This window comes from Enoplosus armatus, chromosome 10, assembly GCF_043641665.1.
Source record: "Enoplosus armatus isolate fEnoArm2 chromosome 10, fEnoArm2.hap1, whole genome shotgun sequence".
NCBI lineage: Eukaryota > Metazoa > Chordata > Actinopteri > Centrarchiformes > Enoplosidae > Enoplosus > Enoplosus armatus.
The window spans coordinates 18,390,715-18,410,804 of record NC_092189.1 but is presented as its reverse complement, the minus strand read 5'-3'; the positions used below and the strand labels follow the sequence as shown (position 1 = coordinate 18,410,804).

At 40.3% G+C, this 20,090-nt stretch overlaps 1 protein-coding gene across 1 annotated transcript in view; it reads left to right on the top strand.

The window, feature by feature from the left end:
- slit3 (slit homolog 3 (Drosophila)) overlaps positions 1-20,090 on the top strand; it is a 225,444-nt gene that overhangs the window by 156,126 nt on the left and 49,228 nt on the right. The window contains exons 7-14 of the mRNA XM_070912750.1: positions 3,568-3,639; positions 8,101-8,264; positions 9,429-9,573; positions 12,876-12,947; positions 14,597-14,668; positions 15,963-16,034; positions 19,026-19,169; positions 19,926-20,089. Coding sequence (XP_070768851.1) covers positions 3,568-3,639; positions 8,101-8,264; positions 9,429-9,573; positions 12,876-12,947; positions 14,597-14,668; positions 15,963-16,034; positions 19,026-19,169; positions 19,926-20,089 — 905 coding nt within the window. The remainder of the gene's footprint in view (positions 1-3,567; positions 3,640-8,100; positions 8,265-9,428; positions 9,574-12,875; positions 12,948-14,596; positions 14,669-15,962; positions 16,035-19,025; positions 19,170-19,925; position 20,090) is intronic.

The following is a 20,090-nucleotide window of genomic DNA, read 5'->3' as shown; positions in this document are numbered from 1 at the left end:
ACTGCGACTCTACAGCCAATGTTCCGGTTTGCACTGTGTGATTTTGTGGTGGAAGTGCGCTATGGTGTGTTGGGATCTGTCAAGGCCGCAGGATTATAAAGTGTAGACTGACATAAGGTGGAGTGCAAAACTAGTGGAAAGTCCCCATATGGACCAATCAGATACTTTACACTGTAAAACTAAAGACTTGAAATTCACAGGTGTACTGTGTTTTGGCCATTTCCCTCTAGCTTTTATCACTCAATGCCTGCTTGTATCACACCACAAAAAAATGTGTCCGTTTTAAAATACAGCCAAAATGTATGTTGTTTCATCCCATCTGTATGTTTTTGGGGCAAACAGAGGCAACTGTGACACTTTTTAGTAGCTTATCGAAGTCCTCTAAGGTGATTTCACTTTCACTAACTGGATCCGCTATATCTTTGCAATATTAAACGGTGAACTTCCCGCAACAATTTCTGTCTTTGCCAAAAGGTGCATATTTTTTTTAAGATCACTTCAAATCCAAGAGTATCTGCGATTCTTTTTAAGAGTGCAGCCATGGCCAGAGGCGTGTAAAATGAGCTGGGAAAAAACGGCCACAATATAAAACATAGTTGTGGACTTCTAAATGATGTTTTTAGTGTTTATCTTGGCTTAAATCCGTCCAGTCACTACTTTATTAAGGCAGAGAGATGTGGAGGGGGGTTGAACGGCGTGAGTGGGAGAATAACTGACAGGGAAATTGCAGAGGGAAATTATTGTTATTTCACAATTAAATTATATATACTGGATGGAATCACCCCTGACAGGGCTGACCATAGCAGCACTCCTGATGTGTGTATGTGAGAGTGAGTGTGAAACTTAATCCGTCTACCAAGGCCACTGAGGCTATGCTGGCAGGGAGGGGAATGTAGAAAGAGAATCGGAAGGAGAGAGAATTAAAGAGAAAGAAAAGTAGTAACATCAACAGAGTGAAACAAAAACAGTCTATTTTAAGGCTGAGTGGGTGTTAGTAAAAACACAGCAAACGCCCGGTAATGACCCTATTTTGAACAGTTGTGATGACGGTGTGTAAAACAAACCACCCTTGATTTTTGGCGGTGAAGTCCGAACCCTCACCGTGGTCACACTGTATGTTTAGGCACAAACATATTGCAGATGCTGTAAAAACAAAATCCTCACATCTTGAATTTGGGCCATTTTTCAGAGAGAACGGTGACCTTGCCCTTGTCGGAAAACATTAAAAACACATTGTCAGACGTGAAAAATGAATGGGTCTCAGTTGTAAAAAATGACCGCTCAGTATTCATGCGTCCTGAAACAATGACTCTTTGAATACACAAGGTTTCGGGTGATATGTAAAGTAAACTAGCCCTATTTTCTATCCAGTGAAATTAATGATCCATGAAACTTGGGCAAAAACAAAGCAAAGGGTTGCACTGGCTCGTGTTGATGTTGGCTCCCACAAGCCACCAGAAAAATTATACTGTAGTATAAATTTTAGAAATCCTTGGATTTCTAATGTAACATGGATCTCTCATTTACTCATGTTTCTAATGTCAAATTTTTCCTGCAAAATTTTGACTTCAAGCCATTTGAACAAGTTATAATGAGGGGTCATTATTTTCACGGTATATTGTTGTTTTTCTGCCCAAATCAATCTGTAAGTGTATCTGTTTATTGTGATTTAAATAAAATAAAATCAAAAATACAAATATCTGGCAGACAACAGATTTTAAGAGTATAATTTGCAGCTCAATGTTTATCAATAAATGGATAAACACTGAGCTTAATTATTGGCATTAGTTCATCTCTCAATAGGGTATTTTTAGGGTGAAAATTGTTGTAAACCGAACTGCTCCTTTTTTTTTTAAACTTCCAAGAGAAAAAGCCTGAGCCTGCAGTACCTCTCAGGATAATAACTTAAATATTTGCACTATTTTTCACATACTGTTCATTACATTATGACCACATAATGTAAGCTGTATGTCTTTGTCCAGTCTTGTGTTTTGCTGTGTTGTAATTTTTGCAGCATGTGTGCACGGCTTCAGTCATGAGGGACCTGCTTATGTCCTGATATATTTCCCCCACCTCGCGAGTGTTTTGTATATGCAGCTTTACCAGCTTGTACGAGTCTGTCAAGCAATCGGATCCCCCTGTGGATTGCTTTGATGGAATAGTCTTCTTTTCTGCATTTTTTTTCTCGCTGCTCTCATTTCTGTCTCCATTTCTGTACATGGAAACCACAGAGAATCAATAGGCGTTGTGTTTCTTCAACACACTGAGGGGGATTGCTTGTGTGTGTGTTTGGTTGTAATGACAATCAACCTTGTTTTTCATTCCACTTTAGGTCGATACTACATATGAGACCGAGTCGTAGTTTATGAGAGAGCTAATAGTCAGAGACAGCAGTGACCTGCTTATGAGTTAGAGATGGAAGAAGCACAGATCTAGGATGTGTGTGTGTGTGTGTTCATATGTGTGTATCAATAAATGATGAGTTAAAACTCTATGTGATGACTTGGCACAATAGCGGCACCCTGGACAGAAGATCAGAATTTGCAAATGCAGTGTGTTTCAGTTCTGATGATGTTTGAAATAGTACCAGTGATGCTTGTATCATTTCAATTCAAATCAAGTCAATTTTATTCATATAACCCAGAATTACAAATGTGTCCTAGCGGGCTTTACAATCTCTACATCATACAAAGCCTTCTATCCTGAGACCTTCAGTTCAGATAAAGAAAAACTTTACTTACACAGGAATTGCAACAAAGGAGCTTATGGTTTTGTGCCAGGTCACTCTCCAGTACACCATTGATCCAATTAGGCAATTCCAAAAGCTCTTAAGCTAAATTATTGAACTAAATGTTTTTTGTATCCATTTAATTTAGTTTAATTTTTCAATTCAATTCAATTTTATTTATATCGCGCCAAATCACAACAAAACTTATCTCATGACACTTTACAAATAGAGCAGGTCTAGACCGACTCTTTATAACAGTTGTTTTGTGAGTCTATAGTGATTTATAAAATCTAAATCTGAATGTAAAAATCTAAAAAGTGGTTCCCAACCTTTTCGACTTGGGCCCCTTGTCAAAGGTTTAATATGGTATGTATTGTCCTATGAGTGATTTTCCTTTTTCAGATTGTTTGATTTTAATACTTTTCTGGAACTTGAGGGGATACAACTAGCCAGTATTTCACAATAAGATATTACAGAAGCCTGAAAAATAGCAAAAAAAAGTAGCAGAATATATTTTTGATTCTTTGCTATTCTATTAGCCATTGGCCATTCATTTTGCAACCCATTTGGGGGTTGAGACCCTCTGCCATAGACAAAGGTTCTTGTAAACGTTAAGCATGACTCTTAATAGAAGTCACCACACTTGGAGATCTGTGGCGGCTCTCTGTGAGAGGTCAGGGAAAAGGTGACAAGGACTTGAACCTGCTTTCTGGAAAGAATTTAATTTGACTTGCGTCAGAGTTTAAACCACCAGACCAATAAGTGGCACCAGGGCCTGATTTTTCTAACAATCTGTTTTTCTCTTTTCTCCCCTTTTCCCTCTCTGTTTCTCTGTCCAGCACCCTCAACAACAACAACATCACCCTCATCCCCCTGTCCAGCTTCAACCACATGCCCAAGCTGCGGACACTGTGAGTATAACACGCAATCACACACACACATGCACACACAGAAAACTACTAACATATACCACAGATGCTCACACACACGCACTCTGTGGTTGCACATTAACACATACACACATGCACAGAGATGTATTAGTGCCCACTTTCATGGAAACGGAGTAAGTACAGACACTGCACTGCACACACACATAACTGATGTTCACTTTCACACACACACGCCACAAACACACACAGCATGGCAGCAGGGTCTGTGTGTGATCATCTAATCATGCCATAATGAGAGACCAGCTCTTCTATTGTTTCTCGACTGTGCACAATCATGTGGCCATTATGGACACACACACACATATAAGACACACACAGAGATGGATACAGTGACAAATATCTGCATTTGCCACACACACACACTCACACTCGAGTAATGGTAACTCCATTAATACCACAAGAAAGGCTTGTTTAGGCTCTAAAGTTCAATCTGCTTTGATTCATTAGGAGAAACCTCCTATACTGATGTTACTGATGTGAGCGCACACACACACACACACACACACACACACACACACACACACACACACTCAATCGTGATCCAACATGAATCCCAGACCAAATCATCATTTCTGATTCATTAGATGAGAGGTTTGATGTTTGTGTGTGTGTATGTGTCTTTTTATGTGTATTTTTCTGTATTTAGCTGTGTGAAGGAGATCTAATAGTTTCCGAGGCGATGGCACAACTTCTCAAGGGAGACTACCCATAATCCCATGGGACTGTCTGAGAGGCAGACTATTGGTTGCATTCCTGCTGGCCACACTGGGGTTGAATTCCGCCAAACCAGCATGCATAGAATGGGATTTCCTCCCCAAATCACCATTTTTAAGAGGCACTTGTGTGGTCAAGCAGCCCTGCTTAACATTCAGAAATGGGGATTTCTAAATACACAACCCATCGAAATACAAGCAGGATAACAATCACAGAAGTCCATTTATCTTTTATGACCATTTTCTCTGTTCAAGTTTTGAGCATCAGCATCCATCAACAGCCAATCACATGGCAAGGTTTCTATATTTCCTGCATACTGCTGCAACGCTAGTGGCAATACGGCTCGAAATCAGCCTTTTAAAATTGGATTCCAGGCAGCAGCGTAGCTACAGTTGCCAGCAGATTGAGTGCAGAGTTACCAATATCCAATATCTTTTAATCAGAAGCCCTCGTCTGCTTCTGTTTTCTGTCAACACTGAGTGACTGTCTCCTCTGATTTCCTCGTTCGTCCTCTTCCTTTTTTTTATCTCCTGCTCCGTGCTATGTGTGCATCCCACGTCACATTTCTTTGCTCCCTTTTCTTCCTTATTTTTCACATCTTTCTCACTCCAATGTTTCTTCTCTTCTCAGCCTCTTCTATCATGTATCCTCTGTTTTCGCCATCATTGCACTCTTTTCTCCCTTTTATATGTCTCTGATATCCCTGTCACTCGGGTCATTCTTCCCTTTGCGTTGTCTGTCCTCCTATCAGCTCCTTTTGTTGCTTACTCTTTCTCCACTACCAACTTCTTCACCTGTCTTCCTCTGTTTCCTCCTGTCCTCTTGAGTTCTCTTTTCTCCTTCTCCTCTTTTTCTTTCCACTCTTCATTTTTGTCCTATGTTTATGTTCCATCCTCGTCCTCATCGTCCCTTCTCCTACTCCACCGCTTCGTCCTCCTTTTGCTGCCTCCTCTGTATTACATTTTGAGTCTGTTCTTTTTTTGCCGCCTTCAGATCCCAGTATTGAATTTGCTGCTTTTATAAAATGACTCATTCAATCAAATGTTTAGAGATGTCCCTGATTTGATTTGTGAGAAACTTGTGAGAAGTGTGTGTTGGTGTTTGTTTGTGTGTGTGTGTGTGTGTGTGTGTGTGTGTGTAGAAACTGCTTTCAAAATGAGATGGCTTACCTCCCCTTCCACCTTAATCTGTGATTTCTTCCTTCAGCTGCTATTACATGTATTTAGTTTGTTCTATTCTTTCTTTCTCAGTCTCTATCTATTCATCTATCCATTCATCTAGCCCCCTGTCTTCTTCATCTTCCTCCTCCTCCTCTCTCTCTATTTCTCTGCAGTATCTATCCATTCTATTAGCAGTAATGATATCACCTCATGGTGTCTCTCATTCAGAAACTTGAACCAATGAAAATATTAGAACTCCCACTGCTTCTATCTGTGTGTGTGTGTGTGTGTGTGTGTGTGTGTGTGTGTAATTCACTGTATTAAAGATGTGCCTGGTAACCCTCTGGAGCAAATACTAAGAATAAACACACACACACAGACAGACACACATACCAAACACACACACACACACATTCACAGAAACATCATGCACCATGCCCTTAGTCACCCGCAGCCAATAAGCACAACAAACACTATAACTGACTTACAGCTACACACAAATACAGTCCACACACACACATTCACACACACACAAACACAGCACTTTCTCCATACCCCCTGTCTCGTCCCATTCTCCCCTGTGTTTTAATCCTACTTGTCAGTAATTAAGGCTGAGCCTGGGGTGGGCTGGGACGTGGCTATCTCTAGGCGGGAGTTTGACTATAAACTGGATTTATAATGGGAGAGCGGTATTAAAACCCACTGCCCCCGCTGCTAGCATCAATGAGCCCATCTCTGTTCCATAACAGGATTTGTCCTCTGCTTTATTACAAAGGGAGGCCTGTCTTCTGAAAGGCTAGATATCCCGGCTGGCATATAATACGCTGACAAGACATTCTGCTGTTCATCCACCCTCCCTCGCCTCATCTCCCTCCCTCTCTCTCTCTCTATCTCTCTCTCTCTCCCTCCCTCTCTCTCTCTCTATCTCTCTCTCTCTCCCTCTCTCTCTCTCGGTTTCAAATCCAGCCAGTGTAGCCCGTAGAGAGTCTCAGCTCTGTGAAACATCACCTGATGCATTCTATATTGAGCAGTACCTTTTAATTAATGCTACAATTGAAATTTTAAAAGGCCATTAATGTGACGTTACTTAAGGTATAAATTGGCAATTGTAATTCTCATCAGCATCTTGTGTAAAAATGAGATTCAGTAATGTCACCTGATGAAAGGACCTTCTTTATCATTTGATTTGATTTATGTGCCCTGTTGCAGTGTCACAAAATGTAATGCAAAGTAGAATAATGCATTCAAGGATCTGCTCACACAATTTACAATTCTCAGTTACATCAACTATTAATTAAGTTGTAAGTAAGTGCAAAAATGTTTTTTGAAGTTTTGCTCTTTTTGTCCTCGTTTTGAAATATCCATCTCTGAGATTTGTGTCTCCACCACATTTCAATGGAGGTAAATGTTGTTGTCACTCACAACATTGAAAAATTATATTAAAAAAAACAAAAAACAGCAGTAACATCTTACAATAGTGTTCCAGTTACTCAGGATAATCAACAGACCCCACAGGGATTGGCACTACTTTCAAAGAAATAGTTTTTGTGTGCTCTGTGAATTAGTGCCCAGCAACAGGGACATTGACAATGGAAAAAGTTTGGTGTTGAGAGTTCAAATGTTTTCAATGCATTGGCCACCAAAAACAAAATTTAATCTGTGGTACGGAAGTGGAGGAGAAGAACTCAGGAATAACATGGACACATACAACCAAAACTAAATGTGTGACTAGATACCACCAGAGGCAAGTGAGAAAATATGTATATATATATATTTTTTTGTAATTCTGGTTAACTGACCCTTTAAAATACCTTTATTTGGGGGTCTAGAGGCCCAAGGATCCAAGATGCATCCCATGTGTTCACAATATTTCCTGTCACTCTTAGCTAGGCACTAGGAAATCAAGCCAAAATGACCAAAAATACTCCAAAGAAATAAAAAGATCTTTCTCAGTTTATTTATTCTCTCCATGTTTTTCTTCTTGCTCATTTTTTTATTCTATTTCTCTCTTAATAATAATTTTCTCTTCCTCACTTTCATTCATTGTGTCGTGTCTGAATGTTTCCTTAACTCTCAGCCTTTTTCCAGAATTATGATCTTCTTCATTCCCACCTTTCTCCCTGTCTCTCTGTCTTTCTGAATAGATTGTGATTTAGCAGTGACAATATGACTCCCTTTAGAGGGAGTCATATTGTCACAGACCTTGAGGAAATGAGAGCTGAGGATATTACTCTTTGTGTTTGTGTGTGAGTGCCTGTTTGTTTGTGTGTTTCACCTAAGCAACAGCCTCACAATCCTGGCCAAGGATGTAAGCTGTGTGAAAAACAGAACCTATTCAATGCAGACTCACATACATTTGCTCTTAGTGAACTGATGTGCTCACTTGAACTTCACAGACCTTTTGAGATAATTTGCCTCTAGACAGTGAACATTTCTGAAAGGATAATCAAGAGTCTATTGTGTTCATTTTTCTTGGTTTGGGTCTCACTTTGAATGGATAACAGTATTTAATTACACACAAATTCTTCTCTTTCTCCATCTATCTCAGGCGTCTGCACTCCAACAATCTCCACTGTGACTGTCACCTGTCCTGGCTCTCTGATTGGCTCAGAGCCAGGCGGGGCTTGGCTCCCTTCACCCAGTGTATGGCCCCCGCCCACATGAGGGGCCTCAATGTCCCAGATGTGCAGAAGAAGGATTTTGTCTGCAATGGTGAGCTTACATCAATATGCATGCACACGGTATTCAATTGAGATATCAAAGAGCATTACTGAAGGACACACTGAAGTACCTTCCCAGTACTTATTGTGGCATGCACTATTCCTCAAGTGATGATGTGACTCTTTCTTAAGTGAAAGTTTGGCTCTATTGCAGCTCCATCAAATTGACACATGGCCTATAATACTGTAAGTGAAATTGTGCCTCTTAAGTAATGTTTTCATTTTTAAATTTACACAGAATTGTCCTGTGATAGAACTAATCAGAAACACAGATATAAACACGACATACAGAGTAGAGACTCTTTGACATAGACACAATACAGATAATCGAATAAACATAAAGGCCATTATTACAGGCAGCACTGTTATCATCTCCAAACAGCTCAGCGTTGAGTTTATAGCACTGAAAGAATTACACCATGTAGAGCACGTAATCAGCCAAAAGGCCAGTATAAGAGCAGTAGTGTTATCAGCTGCAGATAGTATAGACACTGTTTATAGGCCTCTGATTCAGCTCTCTTTGCTAATAGATTGTCAGGCTGTGCTCTTTATTAGCCTTTAGCCCTGTCTTTTCATGCCTACATGCTCCATAACAGGCCTCCTTTTAATGTACTTTTCTCCATTCCTGTCTCTTACTTTAGGTGTCAATAACAGACCTGTCTTTCTCTTGTTCTTTATTTACTTCCTTCACTCCCTTTTCCCACCTTTATTTTTTTTCACCATTTACCCCTTTACCCCTCTTCCCTTCCTTCCTCCATTTCTATTTCATGTTCCTGTCTCTCTCCCCATGTTCCTACCCTTCCACCCTCCCTTTCTCTATTTCTCCATCCCTACATGCTGTGGCCAGATGATATTCAGTACTAATATTCAGTTTATATTGCAATTTCTTCCTGTTTCATACCAAATAATGGCATGTTTCCCCCAAATGATTTTATTCCTAGCAGGGTGCAAATGCTTCTGAAACCACACGAAGACCATCGTGGGACACTTAAACTCCCCACTGAATATGGAACTATTGCCACTAAGAGAAACTGGGATAGGATATATGAGAAAAAATTTAGCTGCAGGCATGGAGGAATCCTCTATTCTACTTCTCATATCTCTGTTTGATCTTTTCAGAATCTGATGCATTGCGTCTGTATATTTCTGTCTGCAGGTCCAGCACAGACCGAGTCGAGGACTTGTGTTCCTCAGGTGGCCGTGTGTCCACCCAGCTGCAGCTGCAACAACAACATAGTGGACTGTCGTCGTAAAGGTCTTACTGAAATACCAGCCAACCTCCCTGAGGGCATTGTTGAGATGTAAGACTGCTTTATTTTACTTAAATGCTACACATTTTCAGTGTGTGTGTCATTATCAACTGATGTGTATATTTCTTTATATTCCAACAGTTTTTTCACACATGTATTTTTGCACACTATGCCATTATTTCTATCATGTGTTTACCTATTTAAAACTGCATTCGGCCACATACCCATGATGTGCCCATGTGTCCATATTCTCTGCCTTGTTGCAGTGCATTATTTGCTTTTGCACAACAAAATTATGTAGTGGTCAAATCATGTCTTTTTATTCATTGAACACAACAGGTTTTACTGTTACACTGGTTATATGCAAATGTGTGTGTAAAATAGTAGAGATGTGATTCTAGTCTACTGAGGGAGACATATTGAAGTATTTATTAGATAAAAAAAATAGCAATAGCCACTTCTACTCTTCATAAACCAGGGTTTGAACAAAAATGAAACCAAACACACGACACCCACATCTAACCGGAAGTGTGGCACAAGTGTGAGTTTTGCAGTGGCATTTTGTTTTAGATTGCAGCAAAAGTCTTTTTCACACTCATACACTTTTCCTCCTCTTTCTCTCTTCCTTCTCCTTTCTGACTCTTACACACATATTTAAACACACACACACACACACCACCGTGGGACGTGTTTGATATCCGTATTGATCGTTGTACCCTGTTTGTTTGTACAGAGGACAGCTGGTTGATTGCTCTGTGAGTAAGGAAGCAATTCTCCCCCGCAACGCTACACCAATACCGCTATACCTCCCCAGCATAAGTAATAGATTCACACTCACATACACACCAATGCACACGCATATATGCAGACACACCAGTTTTGTTTGTGCAAACAAAGTACGTACTTGGGCACAAATTACATGCACACACACACACACATTCTGTGAGGGTCGAACACACACACATATACACGCATTGTGATTGAGCCACAGGCACCAAAACATATCTGATGAAATCTCTAGGGGACACACACACGCAGACACACAGAATTAGCATTGGATCCATTATAATAAATGTTGTTGCTGCAGCCAGACACAATATAGAGTATAATAGGATGATGTATTGTCAGTCCTCCAATTGGGACAAAGTCATCTTTCTGCATGCTGGTGGCAAGGATCACTGCCAAAAGTGTGTGTGCATGTGTGTGTACGTATGCAGCATGCAACTGTACACTTGAAGTGTGTGTGTTGATCTGTCTCTTCAAGTCAAATATATTCATAAAGCAATTTAACAAAACAGGTTTGTCTCAAGGCGTTCAACTTCATTAAAACATCAACAGAGATGTGTTTGAGTTAGCTTTTATGAGTGTGTGTGTGTGTGCACACTCAGTCAATTGTGTACATGCTCACATGCCAAACCCGCCTCCTGTTTCAGTTGTCATTTAATCGCCGCCTAACCTTATAGGTTTTTTTATATTGCCTCTTAAAATTTCTTCCCTTTAATACATCCTTTGATATTGAGCCACTAAGTGTCTTTGTTTCAACCTTGTTTTAAAGCCTGCAGATATAATTTGTTACCTGTTGTGTGTGCAGATTGTCAATATCTGTACATCCTTGATTTATTTGACCCCTGAGTTGAAGATAGGGTATGGTTGCTTGCCAGAGCCTTGAGGTGGGGCAATTTAGAAAGGGACATGAGCCAAGAAACAGGCACCTGTAACAGTTGTGTTGCGTTCAAAGCCAGTAAACACGTAAGCGTTTCATTTTAAAAACACAGTTAGAGGGTAGCAGTCATAAGTTCAGCAATAAATTCAATTAAATTGCATTCAATCCTGGCAAATGTGATCAAAACTTGGCTTTGAGCGCCTGCCATAAAATATATTGGTCGTATTAAGATGTGAAGGGACTTACAGCGTTAAAAGGCAAACAGTGATATAGATAGATAGATAGATAGATAGATAGATATCAATGGAGAGGAGTAAAGAAACGAAAAGAGGAGGATGAGGGTGGAGGTCAAGAGCAAGACTGGGGGCTGAAGAGGAGGAGGAGAGGAAGAAGAAGGGTGGATTAGTTCCCATTTATCATTCTGACAGCTGACCCTGTGGCTGGCCTTGGGACCTCACCACATCCTCCTCTTCTCTGATTTTTCCTCTCCTCTCCCCTGTTGTCCACACTTTTCCACTCCTCTGATTTCTCTGCTGCTGTCCTCGTTTCTCACTCCCATTCTGTGATTTCTCCTCTCACCTTTTGTCCTCTGCTTTTCTCCCTTTCTTTTTCTGTAATTCGCTGCTACATGCCTATGACTTTTTAGTCTCATCTCCTCCTCTGCCACCTTTGCTCTCCTTTCCTGCTTCCTTCCCTCCCTCTTTCACAGCAACAAGGAGACATGAATAATGCATGAGCTACATGGATGAATGTGTTGCCTAGACCATCAGGAGAGCAGAAACTAAACTACAGTACATTTCCCCAAACATGGGCTTTGTGCCTAGTTCTGATGGCTCCCCACATGATAATAGAGTAATACTACCAGTATGGTGTAATGAGTCTGCAGTCTTCGGGAGAAAGAGATGTAATAAATTCCCTTTGGCCCTTAGCCTGAAAAAGTTGAGGAATCTAAAGTGTTCATAAATACAGTCTGACTGCATCTAAAATAGTGAGCGCTGTGGCTCCATCAAAGGAATTTATGAGACTTAAATACAAAAATTAGGAATTATGATTGGAAAATGAAAATTGTTAATGTAGTGCTGCCAGTTACAGTTAAACCAATTGACCCCTGTGCAAATTGTGCACTAAAGCCTGTGTTTCACTGCTGCTGAGTGACAGCAAGTTTGATGTAGCCAGTTAGCTACTTGTCATACTTTGCTATTGGAAACATTTATGTACATCCTGAACACTTTGACCAGGTCTTTCTAAGCAAACAGGAATTGTGGTCAGCAGTCCAGGTTTTGGTTGCTGGACCACACTCCCATGATTCCCATGTAAGCTCATTACTGCTGAGCTGCAAGATTCAAGTCAACATTTCACACTAAGTGACCTTGACCAGCCCCGGCTGCAAAGCACTGACCAACCTGCAGAAATATTGTGTAGGTGTTGATTGGAACAGCCACCTTTTGAACTTTTTGTGCACTTGAGCTTGGCTGAGATTGTGGGCTTGGTGAAATGAAATATTGAAAGGAAAGAAAATAAACCTTTATGCATGACATGCTGTTGTTAAAGTTGTATGAAGTTTTATGACGTTTTCATTGTATTTTTTAGGGGTAATGTGCTAATATCATCTCACTCCCTCTTTGTCTTTTTCTCACCCCCTCCCATCTTTCTTTCTCTCTTATTTGCCCTCTCTCTCTCCCTCTCTCAGTCGTTTGGAGCAGAACCTGATTAAAAGTGTCCCTGCAGGAGCCTTTTCTGCCTACAAGAAGCTCAAGAGGATGTAAGTCTGCCTGAATAAAACTCCTTACACGCTCTCAAAGACACACACACAAACATGCACTGATGTGCATGAACATGACTTAACTCACAAGACCTCAGCAGCAATCTTCTTTTACTTGCACCACACATGGATGCATTATTTTTTATTTATTTAACCTGCATTTAACAAGATGAGTCCTGTTGAGGTCAACAACTCATACTGTTATCATCTGAAAAATAATGAGTATAAGTTTAATGTGCATTCACTCCTAAATCATTAATTTTGACAGAAAATAAAGCATACCCAGTATAGAACCTTGTGGCACTCCAAGGTTAAGTACAGTAAACCAGCATAAGCTGAGCCCATTGACTTTCACACATTGAGTCCTAGCTGATATATTATCACCATATCACCATTATTGCTTGGTCAGACATTCATATGTTAATGTCAACCTCAGCTTTAGCAAGAAATTATGAGCTGTGTCAAAGGCTTTAAACAAATCAATAAATAAGGCTGGATGGCCCTGACTCCTGTCCAGTAATCATGCTTTATGCTTTCTAGGTTGCAACTAATAGTCTGACAAAATTACATTTAGATTGAAAAAAGGCATTCAATAATATAATATAAATATGATGTGGCCGCTCTTCTTTTAAAGTTCATATCGGCTGGCCTCAGTGTCTTAGAAATGTGGTTGGCAAACAGGGAAAAGATAGAATCTAAGAATTCAAACAATAAATTCTGCAGCAGTCCTAACAAAATATTGATCTAAATTGTCAGGATCTTTTTCTTGTATTTATTTTTGATAAAGCATTTACCTCAGTAGCAGAAAATTGTTTCAATCTAGACTAATTAACAGATGCATAATCAGTTACTGATGTCTATAACATTTCACCACTGCGAGCTATAGTGCCACAGTCAAAAAGAAGGGCATATGTGTAATCTGAAGTCCAAACCAGCACACACACACACACACACACACACACTCTCTCTCTCTCACACACAGTTCATCTCTTTCACTCACACACCCACAGACATGAAGCTCACTGGTGAAAAATGTCGTTATCATGCAAATGCCTGAAAATGCCAGACTTGCAGACTTGTGCAAGGTTGTAAGGTTATCCACCCACCTACCCACCCACACATGCACTCACACACCCACATGCACACACACACCCACGCACACACACACACACGCACACACAGTTTTAACCTCCACAGAAGTGTTAAATAATATATCTTACAGCGGTGGAAGTGAATGACATGAACTGCACTTAACATGTCTCTGCTTCCAGGTTCTCTCTCTCTCCTGTCACTTCACTTCTTCCCCTCTCTCTCTCTCTCTCTCTCTCTCTCTCTCTCCTGTCACTTCACTTCTTCCCCTCACTCTCTCTCTCTCTCTCTCTCTCCTGTCACTTCACTTCTTCCCCTCACTCTCTCTCTCTCTCTCTCTCTCTCTCTCTCTCTCTCTCTCCCTCATTTACTTGCATATTCAACCCTTCTTACTATTTTTTTTTACTCCTGTCCCCTTGCCTTGACCTCTGCTGATGTATTCTCTCATGATCATTTGTCAGACAGTTCTAGGACATTCACACAGAATGAACCCCATTACTGTGTATTACAGTAATGCACTTATCTTCTCTCTCTCTCTCTCTCTCTCTCTCTACCCCCAGTGACTTGAGTAAGAACCAGATTTCTGACGTTGCCGCAGATGCTTTCAGCGGCCTTCGCTCACTCACCTCATTGTAAGTATGACACACATGCATGCAAACACACGCAGGCACATGCACACACACATATCCAGACAGGAAAATAATTGAGTTTCCAGACATTTAGCGAATAAATATGTTGTCGCTGTCGAAGTTGACAACTGGACCACAATGCTGCATGTGTGTGTGTGTATTTGCGTGTGTGTGTGTGTGTGTAATTGTACGTGTCTGTAATCACTGAGGGTGAATGTGATAAGAACATGAAGGACAGTTTAATTTGAATCAATCTGGAGCATGAAAATGAGACAGACAGACAGACATGAAGGGGCAGACAAGGTGAACTCTGCTGGGTGTTGAAACTGAACACACACACACACACAGCCGAGTAAGTTGAACGGGAATGTCACTGAGAGGCACGACTTCTGCAGTAGAGGCCAGCTGAGGCGTGATGTAGCAAATATGAAATTGTTCAAGTGAATTAAATGGTTGCAACTGCAATAGGAAGCACATCTCAAACATAATTTCAGTTTTTGACTATCAAATGAGCTAACCAGTCCAACAGTGTTCTTAGTGAGAGAAGCTTTATTGGCGAAATGACTGTGTGTCTTTGATTGTAACACTCCTTCAGTTCTTGTCCCTAAAAAAGTTTTTCCAACTCGGTGAGCGTGACAGATTTTTCATTCCAGTCTTCCCGCCCATAGGAGAGCTGAGTATTAGTGGGATTTTGTGGAAGATGGGTTAGTCAGGTAAATACAGTAATAACAAAGGACATCTTGGTTTACAGTCATTTCTAATGGTTTTGTATTAAAGTTTCGTTGACCAGTGAAAACCATCTATCGTATCTATCATCTATAGTAAAGTTTTCCGTCATGGGTTGAAAAAAATCTCTCACATCTTAATCTGAAAAAAAACCTTAAAATCCCACTGTATTATCTGAAAAAAAAATCTGCTTTTTTCTTTGCAAATGACAACCATAATATTCTGTAGTCCTATGGATAGGATAGGAATATGTAAGCAATTTAATACTGTAAATTACCTTAAATATTATTCAGGGTTGCAATTGGCACAGAGGCCACTGTGAAGGGATGAATCCTTATAACAGCATCATCAAAACTGCCAAAGTGTCCTGACAAAAAGACAGTATCACTGTATGCTGTTCCTCGTAACAGAAAATATTAAAATAAAAATGTCCCTAAAATGCACTTTAAAGTGTTAAAATACCATAAGTATTGTGCTTTGCAGCTAGCGTCAGACCACATAAGTCTAACATGTAAGGGCAGCCTTATAAACACTGTAACCTAAATGATGTTGGTGTGTCTGTCCTGTGCAGGGTGTTGTACGGCAACAAGATCACAGAGCTGCCCAAGGGATTGTTTGATGGACTGGTTTCCCTGCAGCTACTGTAAGTACTGTCTGTGTGTTCTGCTGTTATGTGTGTAACTGTCTGGTGCCCTCAGAAACCAATGAAATACGTTATCCAGTAAACAAAAGAATATCACACATAAACAGCGGTATGAACTACCCAGGAAACACTGCATTGTCATGGATTTAAAACAGTCTGGTCCAAAATTCTTTTCAGCAGCAGTTTTATTTTCAGAAAATGTTTTGGGTGGAAACTAATCAGACGTCTTCTTCAGTCGAAAAAAATTCATTCGCAGTGTCCCTTCATCTTGCCATAATGTTGGCTCCAATTGGAGCAGGTTTAGCTGTATTTGTGTTTAGTGTTGTCCTCAATTTTCTGTGATTAAAATGATTTGGTGATTTGGCATCAGAGACTTATAGCTACAGTACATTACCTTTGTACCATGATCACAGCTAAGGCCAATATTATAGACCCTTGTTGCTTCAATATACGGTATGGTGGTAATTTTATGAGGAAGAGCAAATCTTGGTAATCATCACTATAACACAGTGGCAGCTAATAGTATAATCCCCTCTTCATGCATTAACCCTCCATCTGTCCTGCTTTGTTTGTGTGTGTGTGTACAGAAAAGTGTTTCTTAATGATCAACATGAACTAAATTGGTGCAATGTAATAAAGCTGTAATCTCCCATAGTTCTTCTAACATTTAGTGTCCACTATGAGGGAAACTATTAATTCTTAATAATTCCTCATGGGCACAGGTTCAAACTGCAGCAGTAAAAAGTCTGACTCCTACATTGGTACCGTATGTGGCATATGGTCCTTGCAAATGCCGCAGTCCACTGCAGAAACAGCTGATGTTCTGGGCTTTTCCGTCGTAAAGTGAAGCGAAGCAAAGAGAATGAGGATGAGTGAATCTAACCCACAAACACCTTTTACGGGCTTAGGTGGATCATTGGGATGCATGGTGCATAGTCAGACACAGAGAGAAAGAAGGCGGGATGGATGGATGGATGAATTAAGGGATGAAGAGGGAAAGATTGGAAAAAAAGACATGGTCATAAGGAAGGAGACAGATATGGAGAAACATTGAAATTCAGATAAGATTAAAAAAAGAGAGAGACATTAAATATGCGTTTTTGTGTCATATAACGTGACATCATTAACATTTAGTATCCCCTGATTGGAAAAAGCATTTCCCTCAGACCATGTGAAACACTGAATGCTTTATCTTTGTTTATACATGCATGTCCCTTAATAGGATAATTCAAGACTGTACATTTGTGACTGATTCAATCAATGAATAAATAAAGTACTGAATGGCTAGTTAATATTCATGTCTTCCTACATCATTGGTCAATCCCACAAAGACACTGCATGCGGGTGTTTGCTCGGCGGGTTTAGGGAGGGAACATGTCTTTTAATATTTCGCTGCTGACAGAAGAAAACCTCCCATCTCTAAAAAGTCGGTCAGTTTGTGAGGAATATTAATATGCTGTTATTCTCCCATATAGTGTAATAATTATAAATTATATATTAGTTTTCACTGCGAATTAAGCAGCATGTCAACCTTCCATGACAAAGATGTGTTTATTACTTTGTATAGCTACCGGTCTGCTGTTTATATCGTCTGCGCTGCTTTGTTATACTGGTGCAGTTTCAAGTAATTAGTTCCCCCTGTGAGCTGCCTAATGAGGCGTGGATATGTCGCAGAGTAGCCTGTGTGTGCGTGAATCTGCCTGTGTGCGCATGTGTGTGTGTGTGTGTGTGTATGTATAAGCGGGTTGTGCCTGTATAGGCGCTCGTTAGGATGACTTGAGATGATTAAGCTGAGCTGCTGTACCAAGCACCGAGTTAGTCACCTGTCAGACAAAGAAAGAAAGGAGAAAGAGAGTAGAGTGTGAGAGGGACAAAGAAACGAAGAACAAAAGAAAAGGGAGAGAGAGAGAGAGAGAGAGAGAGAGAGAGAGAGAGAGAGAGAGAAACAGTGTTTGCGTGATAAAAGAGCAAAAAGATCGAGAATGAGACAGACAAGAAGTGAAAAAAAGAAAGTACTGGCAAAGAGCTGTCAGCTTGGCTATATTAGCTAATGAAGTGCAGGTATGAAAGGACAGACAGATGGAGGAAAGGGTGGAGGAGCAAACCTTTCCTGTCATTTACCTAATCCCTCTATCACATTTCCTATTTCCCTTCCTCTCTCTCTTCCATTTTGGCTGTCAGCCTCTTTCACTTAATTGTATATCTGTCAAGCCAAGTCAATGTATTTATAAAGCACATTTAAAAACAGCCCACGTTGACCGAAGTACTACACAGACCAGAGCATGTAGTTAAAATCACAAATGAAAGAAACACCAACAAAAGCATCAACGCACACAGCTCATAGGCACAAATAAACAACTCAACAGCACATGCCAAACATCCTTTTACTCTGTAGTGATTCAAACACTACAGAGTAAAAGTATGGTTTGAGCCTGGACTGAAAGAGTCAATGGAGGGGGCAGATCTGACAGGGAGGGGGATGCTGTGTCACTGTGTCACTCCAAGTTAAATTTTCTGACCTGTCCCTTCACTGTCTCACTTCGTTATGTCCTCCATCCCATCACCATTCTTCTGTCTTTTCTCTTCCTCCTTCCTTTTCCCCTCGCCATCTGTCTCTCCCATCAAAACATGATATTACACCCCCACCCAACAGTAGATATTCCCCTCCTGCTCCAGAAGAGAAAGTGAAAATATATAAAAAAGCATTTTTTTGATCTGTGTGTCATGGCCAGAAAAAATATAATCATGGCTGTGTGGAGAGGGTTGGAGAGGCTATAGGGAGGGACAGGGGAAGAAATACTGAGAAGAAGAGGACAGGAGAGAAAAGTTGTGGTTTTGCAGTAGAAATGCATCTGAAGAAAAATAAATTATCTCATTATCTGCATCTGCGTTTTATCTTTTGTGTGTGTGATGCACAGAAATAATAAAGCTAAGTAAGTGAAACAAATACAGATAAAGAACAAATGCTGAATGGCTCTTCTTGTGTTTCAGGCTGCTGAATGCCAACAAGATTAACTGTTTGAGAGTCAACACGTTCCAAGATTTACAGAACCTCAACCTGCTGTCACTGTACGACAACAAGCTGCAAACAATCAGCAAAGGACTGTTCGCCCCTCTGCGCTCCATCAAAACTCTGTAAGTATTTAAGGATTGTTTTTTTTCAGAAACCCAGGTGTCTTAACAAGAGCTGCAACAATTATTTGATTGAAAAAAAATTAATCTGCAACTATTTAGTTAATTGTTTTTCATGCCAGATGTTTTCTGCAGCTTCTGAATTGGGACAGTTTGCTGTTTTTCTTTGTCATGTGTGAGAAGAAATGTAATATCTTAAGGTGTTTCGACTGGTAAATTGAAGACAGCACTGTGGCCTTTTGAATGAGAATTGTTTTACAATTTTAATATATTTCTTACCATTTTATATATATTTAAACATTTCATAGACTAAGCGATTAAATGATTAATCCATTTTAAACATGATTATCCAGACAGAGAAAAGAGACCACCATACTTAGGACTGCACACTTAATCAAGCAGTGTGTACAATACTTCAACTTCTTTTTTCTAAAGTTTTCCTTTGATTAATTTTTGATAAATTGTAATCTGTATGTGATGCTCTTTCTTTTCTCTGGTTAGTCAATGAAGGATATGATAACTGTAGTGTTCTTCCCCAAAAAAGATGTAGCAGACACCAGCAGTTTAGAGCAACACACTTAAAAGCTTTTATGGGTTTTGGAATCAGAACTATTTTGTATCAGCCAGCAATGAGAAGAGTTGTAACGCATCAGAGGCAAATATAGTAACTGTGAGGCCCTCTTCTTTTCCCGTTCCCATGACAAACCCATCACCCTCTCTCTCTCTCTCTCTCTCTCTCTCCCTCTCTCTCTCTCTCAGTCATCTGGCCCAGAATCCCTTTATGTGCGACTGTCACCTGAAGTGGCTGGCAGACTACCTGTTTGACAACCCCATTGAGACCAGTGGAGCGCGCTGCAGCCACCCCAGAAGGCTGGCTAACAAACGCATCAGCCAGGTCAAAGGGAAGAAGTTCAGGTGCACAGG